This window comes from Citrus sinensis, chromosome 1 (genome assembly GCF_022201045.2).
Source record: "Citrus sinensis cultivar Valencia sweet orange chromosome 1, DVS_A1.0, whole genome shotgun sequence".
Lineage (NCBI taxonomy): Eukaryota > Viridiplantae > Streptophyta > Magnoliopsida > Sapindales > Rutaceae > Citrus > Citrus sinensis.
In genome coordinates this window covers 8263524-8274434 of record NC_068556.1, presented here as the reverse complement: position 1 = coordinate 8274434, position 10911 = coordinate 8263524, and the positions used below count along the sequence as shown (strand labels likewise).

At 29.3% G+C, this 10911-nt stretch overlaps 1 protein-coding gene and 1 long non-coding RNA gene across 3 annotated transcripts; one reads left to right on the top strand and one right to left on the bottom strand.

Moving 5' to 3' along the window:
* Positions 1–5197: 5197 nt before the first annotated feature.
* LOC102626882 (uncharacterized) lies at positions 5198–7527 on the top strand. The gene is made up of 2 exons (XR_370351.4): positions 5198–5568; positions 7162–7527. It is a non-coding gene; the product is annotated as an uncharacterized LOC102626882 (long non-coding RNA).
* On the bottom strand, positions 6981–10260 carry LOC102627068 (MDIS1-interacting receptor like kinase 2-like). 2 transcript variants are annotated; one of them, XM_006475281.4, is made up of 3 exons: positions 9692–10255; positions 7544–8566; positions 6981–7401 (listed from the first exon to the last, which is right to left on the bottom strand). In XM_006475281.4, the coding sequence occupies exons 1-3, from the start codon at positions 9981–9983 to the stop codon at positions 7103–7105; spliced, it is 1614 nt and encodes a 537-aa protein (XP_006475344.1). In that variant the 5' UTR covers positions 9984–10255; the 3' UTR covers positions 6981–7102. The 2 variants fall into 2 exon arrangements, with proteins under 2 accessions (XP_006475344.1, XP_006475343.1); XM_006475280.4 differs by having other exon boundaries at positions 7544–10260.
* Positions 10261–10911: the final 651 nt, after the last annotated feature.

The following is a 10911-nucleotide window of genomic DNA, read 5'->3' as shown; positions in this document are numbered from 1 at the left end:
CGTACAAGGAATAACAATTTAGGACATAATTTTAAAACTAAGCATTCTATTCCAATGATTAGTACTCATCTTCCAAGCTTGGAGAAGCATGCTGCAGGGGTTTACACTCAAAAGTAATTTTACAAGGTTTGTAAACAAATTTACAAAGAAGGCCAGTTTATATTGTTGAGCAATGTCACTCATATATAATCAAGGGTACACATTAACTAGGCATTTAGAAGCCAAAAAGAAGTGGACAATGGTTTATTATTTAAAAGAACAACATTTTGAGTGCTCCTGTAAGAAGTTCGAATCTACTGGAATACCATGACCTCACTTATTTTGTGTAATGAAACATATGCATGTTAGTGAGATACCTGCTTCATTTTCCATCAAACTAGTAAGATACCTGCTTCATTTTCCATCAAACTAGTAAATTGATGGAAAAATGGGTAAATTAATGTTAGAGTTGTAAATTACAAGAAGAACTTGTAAATAAAACAAAACCTTAGAAAAATGACATACAACTTGTAAATTAACATCAAGTGTGAAATGAAACAATAAATTTGTAAACCACACATAAAACTAATAAATTAATGGAAAAAATGGTAAATTAATGTTGGAGTTGTAAATTGCAAGAAGAATTTGTAAGCAAAACAAAAACTTAGAAAAATGACATATAATTTGTAAATTCACGTTAAGTGTGAAATAAAACAAAAAATATGTAAACAACACATAAAACTAGTAAATTAATGGAAAAATGGTAAATTAATATTGGAGTTGTAAATTGTAAGAAGAACTTGTAAACAAAATAAAAACTTAGAAAAATGACATAGAACTTGTAAATTGACCTTAAGTGTGAAATGAAACAATAAATTTGTAAACCACACATAAAATTAATAAATTAATGGAAAAAATGGTAAATTAATATTGGAGTTGTAAATTGCAAGAATAACTTGTAAACAAAACAAAAACTTAGAAAAATGACATAGAGCTTGTAAATTGACATTAAGTGTGAAATGAAACAATAAATTTGTAAACCACACATAAAACTAATAAATTAATGGAAAAAATGGTAAATTAATGTTGGAGTTGTATTTTGCACGAAGAACTTGTAAACAAAATAAAAACTTAGAAAAATGACATAGAACTAGTAAATTGACATTAATTATGAAATGAAACAAAGAATGTGTAAATCACACATAAAACTAGTAAATTGATGGAAAAATGAGTAAATTAATGTTGGAGTTGTAATTTGTACGAAGAACTTGTAAACAAAACAAAAACTTAGAAACAATGACATAGAACTAGTAAATTGACATTAATTGTGAAATGAAACAAAAAATGTGTAAATCACACATAAAACTAGTAAATTGATGGAAAAATAAGCAAATTAATGTTGGAGTTGTAAATTGCAAGAAGAACTTGTAAACAAAACAAAAACTTAGAAAAATAACATAGAACTTGTAAATTGACATTAAGTGTGAAATAAAACAAAAAATATGTAAATCACACATAAAACTAGTAAATTAATATTAGAGTTGTAAATTATAAGAAGAACTTGTAAACAAAATAAAAACTTAGAAAAATGACATAGAACTTGTAAATTAACATTAAGTGTGAAATGAAACAATAAATTTGTAAACCACATATAAAACTAATAAATTAATGGAAAAAATAGTAAATTAATGTTGGAGTTGTAAATTGTAAGAAAAACTTGTAAACAAAACAAAAACTTAGAAAAATGATATAGACCTTGTAAATTGATATTAAGTGTGAAATGAAACAATAAATTTGTAAACCACACATAAAACTAATAAATTAATGAAAAAATTGGTAAATTAATGTTGGAGTTGTAAATTACAAGAAGAAATTGTAAACAAAACAAAAACTTAGAAAAATGACATAGAACTTGTAAATTGACATTATGTGTGAAATGAAACAATAAATTTGTAAACCACACATAAAATTAATAAATTAATGTTGGAGTTATAATTTGCACGACGAAGTTGTAAACAAAACAAAAACTTAGAAAAATGACATACAACTAGTAAATTGACATTAATTTTGAAATGAAACAAAAAATGTGTAAATCACACATAATACTAGTAAATTGATGGAAAAATGGGTAAATTAATGATGGAGTTGTAATTGGCCAGAAGAACTTGTAAACAAAATAAAAATTTAGAAAAATGATATAGAACTTTTAAATTGACATTAAGTGTGAAATGAAATAAAAAATGTGTAAATCACACATAAAACTAGTAAATTGATGGAAAAATGAGTAAATTAATGTTGGAATTGTAAATTATAAGAAGAACTTGTAAACAAAACAAAAATTTAGAAAAATGACATAGAACTTGTAAATTGACATTAAGTGTGAAATAAAATAAAAAATTTGTAAACCACACATAAAACTAATAAATTAATGAAAAAATAGATAAATTAATGTTAGAGTTGTAAATTATAAGAAGAACTTGTAAATAAAACAAAAACTTGTAAATGTTGCATAAAACTTGTTAATCAACATTAACTTGTAAAAGTTTCATAAAACTTGTAAATCATACATAAAATTGGTAAATGTAACATGGAATTTGAACAAAAAAGAGTAATTATCTCCTACTTAGGTAACATGTTACCTATTTATTTAGAATTAATGATAGTGATTTTTTATTCAAATCTAACGGTCCACGTCCATTACGACATCAATGTTGTAAATTTAATTACGGCATTATAGAATGATCCTATAATTTTAAAATATGGAAATTATAATTTAAGACAAAGACACATGCATTGCAATAGTAATCACTTGTTTGTCGCGGCACGAGGATGACTTCCCGTCATCTTTGCAACCAAAAGTCATATAAAAAAATAATAAATATGATTGTCCATTCTCTTGTATAAACAAATAACAATGCTGATATTTAATTTGAATTTTATTCACCGAAATAAATAAATTTAATATTTTTTAATTAAAATCAGACGAAAATTGGGAGATGGCTCGTCGCCTGGTAAACATCTTTGGGAGATGGGCCTCCACCCATCAACTATCCATACAAATAATAAATTTCGGGCTACATATCATTTTTTAATGAGTCAAACTATTGACACTCTTCCAAAATCTTCATAAAATTTCTTTTTTTAAAAAAAATTATATTCTATTTAATATTAAAGGTATTTTTTTCTGACATATTATTTTAGCACCTAAATTTTTTGATAATTATTATTTTTTTATATATTTTTACAATTTACCATCAAACTATTAAAGCGTAAACTATGTAAGTATAATTTAACCTTCTAAATTAAAGAAATACAAAATTAATTATATACCAAAAAATAATAGTGTTATCAATTATTAAGTAGGAAAAAGTAATTATCCAAAAATTTTGATAGTAAAGTGATATGCCAAAAAATATTAGGTAGCAAAGTGATAAAATCTATATATTTTTTAAAAAATCAATCATCACAATTCATAGTTAGCGATAATATCCGTTTATTAAAAAAAAAAAAAATCAACGGCTTTGTTTAACATTTACTTTAAAAATGAATGATGACAATTCTTCGCTAGTGACAACTAACATAAGCATTGCATGGTCCCGTTAAGAGAAAAAAAAAGGGGGGCTGCATAGACAAATAGAAAGAATGAAGCTTTTCACACACGCCTACTAAATATTGAAATTAAAATGTAAAACGAAGACATGTTTGCCACAATAATAATCACTTACTTGTCGCTACATAAGGATGACTTCCAGTCTTCTTTGGAGTCAAAGACGTGTTTGCAGCAACAGTCATCGCCTAGTTGTCGCTGTACAAGGATGACTTCCAGTCTTCTTTGGAATCCAAAGTCATATAAAGAAAAAAAATACAATAGATACAAATTTTCATCCTTTCGAGTGAACAAATGGCAATACCGATATTGAATCTGAAGTTTTATCTATCGAAATAAATAAAATTGTTTACGGTTGGATAAAATTTTATTTAATTTATTTTCTGTTTGTGTTGTGTCTTAATTTAATTCTTATGTTTGTTACAATAATTTTGTTTTTATTAAAGAATTACTTCTTAAATTCAGATTGTTTGAATGATATAAAAAAAATATTATACAAGTAAAATACACTAAAGAGAGAAAAATTATAAATAGAATTAATTCTATTTGTATTTGTCCTTAAATATAATTATAATCTAATATAAATTTCATAAAATTAAAAAATTCAACTTGGTTTCATTGAACAAAGAAAATTCTTAGCTAGTGCAAGAGGCATCAGAGGGCCCCGCAAAAAAATATGAATGGGCTACACCGACCGCCCGAATTCTATGAATATTAATAATAGATGCAAAAGAATACAAATTTATCATTTTTTCCTTCTTCAATGAATATCAATTTCCTTTTTTTTTGGGAGAAATAAATTAACTTATTATCCAAGGAAGAGAGCTGGTTGTATTAGATTTAATATGATAGAATAACTAGCAGAGAGTTTACTGCAAAAAATAAAGAAAATATGGAGAGACATATTTTCAAGGCAGTTGTAGAATAATTAATAAAAGAGAGATTGTCATATTCTCCCTACTGAAATCAATATAGATCACTTACTTTTTGCTATTTTCATAATAGTCAATAATTCCCTTGGCAACATAATTTAATAGTATTACTGGTGTTGCTTTATTCACATTTATTATAAATTGAATAAATCATATGAATGTAAATTAAAATAAATCATATAAATGAAAATTAAAATAAAAAATTGCAGCACTAAAAATAAAAATATATATTTTGGCGTGAATAAAAAATTAATAATAAGATATTTTTTCTTTTATTTTTTATTTTTAAATATTTTCTTATAAAAAATATATATATTTTATATTCCGATGATAAGTTATTACATGAAGAGTAATGATATAGCCACAAACTCTTATATAAATTTATTTTGTACAAATTGATGCTGCATTAATTTATTAGTTGAATTAAATATCTCTTGGCCTACATGATTTATTTATATTATTTTATATTTTCATTCAACCAATAAATTAATACCACATCAGTTTGTATAAAATTAGTTTATACAAGAGTTTGTGGCTATATCATCACTCTTATATGAATAACCCATTTACCTTTATTTTTCTTTAAATATTTTTATGCTCATTGAGTTTTTTTATATTATGACAAAAAATAAGGAGAGAAGTGTTAAATATTAATTTTAATAAAAGAGAAATTATTTGCAGAGCAATGAAGGACCCCGCAAAGAAATAAAAATGTGCTTGCTGCTTGTAGAAAATTCTTAGTCTCAGACGAGCATTAACGTCTCAGTGCCTTCCTCGGACCGTTGGCTCCCCAATCCCAACTACTATAAATAATATACATTCAAGAGAACACTAATTTATCATCCATTCATCCTTTCCATCTTCAATTAATACTCGTTTGTTGATATTAATTTCCTCTTACTTCCTTTATTTTTGGCATAACGAAAATGGGATTGGGCTCTAAGATTTTCCTTCTTTTAGGTCTTGTAATGACTATTGTTGTTCTTCTTACTTCTACGAAGGTGGCAGCTGCTAGAAACATGGCTGAGGCTTCCACTGCAACACGAAAAGGTGAGCGTCTTGGTTTATGCATTAATTTGGGTCATCTTATATATAACATAACAATCAGATTAATTTCTTCTAGCAAAGCCAATTTATAAGCTGTGTTGGTCGTTATATGGTGGTGACCGATGGCTTACAAAAATGTCGTACTACGTAATATTTATCGTGAATAATATTGAAGAAGTGAATTAATTTAAAAAAAATTTAAAAAATAATGAAAATTTTTGGGTAGTATATTTATTTTTTTAATCTTTTAGCTCATTAATTATTATTCAATATAATATATTTTATCTTGTAGTACAATAATTTTTTTATTTTACCTGTTAAATTATTAAAGTAAGAGATTCATTTATTGTAAAATTATATGCCACTTGACATCATTATTCATCATAATGTCAACAATATCGCCTATTATATATATATATATCATTGTATGGTAATTATAGGAAAACTTATTACCCTAGAAATTAAAGTCGGAAGAAGACAAGAGTATACATGAACATAAAGTTCTCGAACTAATATGATTGTTTTTTTTATTTTTTTCCCCTAAACTAGGGATATATATATATATATATCATTACCCATAGCATCTTATGTTTTATTTTTTCCTTTAGTAGAATTTTCTCGTTGCATTGAGGTTGATTTTTTTTTCCATTTCGGCCAAGACACAATCACCGCCTCAAAGACCAAGACCCTATAAAAAAATTAAGTAAAAGAGAAAAGGAATAATAAAAAAAAAGTCTCAATAGAATTAAATTCAACAATTAAAAACATGATTCACCATGACAGGCTACTGAGGGATTTTCTCGTATCATTAATTACCTCAAGTCCTTAAACTAAAATAATGAGTGGCGGAAATTAATTAAGAAAATCAAAAACAAGAAAATAAACAAACCTTTAAAGCTTTAAAGCTCAAGTCTGCAAAACCAAAAAAGAGATTGCGTCTTCAATTGGTAATTCAGAAAATGTTAAAATGATTGGATTTTTCAAATGAACAATTAAGTGATTGTCCAAAGTTTTTCCACAAAGATTCTTCTCTCTCTTTATATTTTTCAAAAGAGCTTAATTAGTTTCGCGACCAATATTAATGGGCAAATTGACCTCTGCATTTTGCTATCAAGTAAAAGTAGGGCTTCACCAGTAGGGGCCAAAAACAAAGTTAATTAAAATTCGTTAGCTGAAGTTAAAATTTTGAACCAACAAGATAGGGACAAGATAGAGATTTCGCCTCTACAATTTTGACAGTTTTTACTTTGGCTTCGAAATTTTACTCCTATGAGTTTTGTGGCCTTCGCAGAATTATAGTTTTGTGTCTATCCCTGGTTTCAATTAGGGTAAATGGGAATGTGATTCCTGTTAAAAAATTGATTATTTTATGATTCAACCATTAACCCACGTTGTGATCAGAGTTATAGTGAAACTAATTAGATTGAACTTCACACTACAATGGTATTAAAAACACGAATGCCCTTGCTACAAAGAGTCGCAACGTGAATAATTTATCAGAAAAGTACAGACAAGATTATAAAAGACCGTTAATGGACTAGACTTCGAAAATTTTTTCACATAATAATTGGCTAACTCTCTTCATCGTTGGTCTAGACTCTGGATTCTGATCTAAGCATGAAAAGGCAACCTGCATGATTGACATCAATTTTTTCTGGACATGGAGTGATGGATATGGAAGCCGAGAGTCCAACATTTCTATGTTCATATTGGAAGATGAAGATGACATTTCAAAAAGGAAATCCCTTGGATGCTTCCCTTTGATAACTTCTAATGCTAACACTCCAAAACTGTACACATCGCATTTTTCAGTAACCTTCAATGTGTAGGCTAGCTCTGTTGAAAGATGAAATTAGATCATCTATGTCACACCAATTTTTTTGCTCAGTGTAACATAAGAAAAAATAAATAAATAAAGATCGTGATGATGTGAAGATATAAGAGTTAGTAGAGAATTATTAATTCAAAGTTGTGATACCTGGTGCAACATATCCGTGTGTACCGGCAAGTTCAGACCAGTTAGAGGAGTCCGGATTGAGAAACTTGGCAATTCCAAAATCCGAAACATGGGCTTCATACCCCAAATCCAACAGCACGTTCTTGCTCGATATGTCTCGATGAACAATTGGCGGGAAGCAATTATTGTGCAAGTAAAATAATGCATCAGCTACACCTTTTATCACATTCAATCTCTGAGTCCAACCCAATTCTTTTGCCGATGCATCATTGCAGAGGATCTTGTCCAAGCTACCGCTTTCCAGATACTCATAAATTATAAATGAGTGTTTGGGATGTGAACAGAAGCCATAAAATTTCACAATATTTCGATGTCGTATCTCTGTCAATGCTTGAATTTCATTAAGGAATTCTTCTTGCTGAAATGACATCTCACCTGGAAGTGGGGAATGAAATTTCTTAACTGCAAAGATTTCTCCAGATGGCACCTTAGCTCTGTAAACACTTCCATGTCCACCTTTTCCAATGCAATGCTCAGCATTAAAATCATTTGTCGCACTGATGATTTCTTCGTAAACGATTTTCCCTTCAAAGGTTAACACTGAACGCAACCCTGGAGTATTTCCAAAGCTACTCTGTTGTGTTTGTGAATCATTTTTCCTTTGATGGAAAATGAAGAAAAATCCGGTCAAAGCAATAAAAAGGGCAACCATACCTAAAAGAGGGAACACAATAACAATCCAAATCTTCCGGGAAGCTTTTTTGTATGACATGCATGATGGAAATCCTCTGATATCTCCGCACAATCCTTTGTTTCCTTGTAATGCCTCCAACGGAGCATCTCTGAATGTTGTGCTATTAGGAATCTGTCCCTCTAACTTGTTATAGGATATGTCAATGTGTAATAGGCCATGCATCTCCTCGAAGCATCTTGGAATGAGACCTGATAGGTTGTTGTAGGACAGATTGAGCTTCTCCAAGCTTTCCATTCTGCAGATTCGAGATGATATCTTTTCTCCCAAAAAGTTATGACTCAAATCTAACTCTGAAAGGTGAATCAAATTATCTAATTCAATTGGAATTTGTTGACTCAATTTATTGTGGCTCAAATTCAAATAATACAATTTAACCAAGCTGCCAAGACTTTCTGGCACAAAGTTGCTTAGATTATTTGCAGACAAGTCAAGGTACTCGAGATTAATGAGTGACCCAAGCTCTCTAGGTATACATCCAGAGAGTTTATTCCCACTCAAACTAAGCCTATTGAGATAAATTATATTTCCAAGTTGTGTTGGAATCTCACCAACAATATAATTTGAAGAAAGATCAAGATATTGTAACTGAAGTGATTCTCCAATCTCAAGCGGTATGCTTCCACTAATATTATTTATTGAAACATCTAAAAGACTTAATTGTGGGCATCTTCCCCAGTCTGATAAGATTTCACCAAAAAAATTATTATTGCTGAGATCAATGAAAGTGAGGTTTGGATAAGTACCAAAAGTTTCAGAAATATTTCCGGTTAAATAGTTTTGGTTAAGACGTAGTCTGACTAGGTCGGTCAAATTTCTGAAGCTTTTGGGAACTGGACCTCGAAAATGATTTTTAGCTAGCAGTAAAGAATTTAACTTCTTGAGATTTCCAATTTCTTGAGGAATGATACCAGAAAGCTCATTATGATAAAGGAATAAGAATCTCAAATTGGTCAAATTACGAATTGAAAGAGGTATAGCACCGCTAAGTTGATTTATGCATAACTCTAGATCAAAAAGTGACTTTAAGTTTCCTATTTCTTGAGGAATGGAACCAAAAAACGAATTATTATAAAGATACAAAATGACCACATGGGTCAAATTGCCAAGAGAACGAGGGATTGAACCATTCAAAAAATTAGAATCTAAAGCAAGCTGATTAAGAACAGTTAACTGGCCCACTTCATGTGGAATTGAGCCACTCAACCAATTTCTCGAAATGTGAAGGACCGTCAGATGGGTCAGAAGGCCAATTCCTGATGGTATCTGACCAAACAACTTATTAGCTGAAAAATCAAGGTACTCCAGGTTGGAAAGGTTGCTGATTTGAGGAGGGATGATACCAAAGAGCTCGTTATTATATAAATCAAGATACACAAGATGAGGAAATGATGAGAATGAGAATTCAAGAAGAGTACCATTTAGACTTATGCTTGTCAGGTTAATTCCGACGACTCTTTCGGCATGGTTGCAAAAAATTCCTGACCAAGCACAGGGGCTTATTTTGGTGGCATTTACAGAAGAAAGAGACCAGGAATGTAAGAGAGAACGGCTATGGACTTCAAGGCTGGCTTTCCATTTCACAAGAGCATGGGCTTCTTCTGCAGAATTAGAAGAAATAGCAAGTGAAAAATCTAAAACAACAAACAAGATGAGGGGGAAAACGAGTGATATAATTACTTTATTATTTTTCAAGGTTGGTGAATCCATTGATTATGTTGTTGTGTAGCAATAGAAAACAAAGATGAAAACAGAAGATGAATTACAGAAGCCAAACGGTGATGGAGAAGAGAAGCACACTAAGAGCAAATATATAGAATACTAAGTCAATTGACCTCTAAACTAGATTTGCTTTCACGGGAAATAGTCTCTGGAGATATAATATTAGGGGGAAAAAAGTCCTCGTACTACATACGACTATCTTGAATTCAACTGTATAATACACAAGGATATGATGCGAATTCTCTCCAAACTTTAGTTTTCCGAAAATTGGGAGAAAATTAAGATACATGCCATCTAAGAGCTAGGATTAAGTTCACTCTTTTTATTTTATACCATATATTTTAGTAATTGTATTTAATTTTCTCAATTTTATATTCTTAAAAAATATCCCCTACTTAGGCTCTTTTTTATCACTTACCCTCCTAATATTTCATAATTTCTCATTCACCTGTTACCCACACTTTAATGAAATAGATTGGAAAATATATTATGTAAGGCCTATACAGCCGGCTGTTGAAGGCCATGTTATGGTTATTAAATACTAATAAGTCATGTACTACAAAAATTGAAAATACATTTTACGTGACAATTTTTGTACCAAATAGTTTTCAATAAAACCCTGCCTTCATCCTCTACAATTGTGGTCGAGCGATGCTTTCAATTTTTTAAGTTAGCCACTGCCCACTTGAATTTCAACCTTAAAAATAGTAGAAAGTTACATTTTAACATCAAAGTTTCTTGAAAATTACTTTTTCCCACTTAATAATGGATAATAGTATAATTTAAAAAAATGAAAATATCTACATATTTTAAAAAGAAAAATTAGTAATCACAATTCTTAGTTAGTGCTAATATCCTTTTATTTTAAAAAAAAATCAACGGCTTTGGTTTAACATTTACTTTAAAAATGAATGAT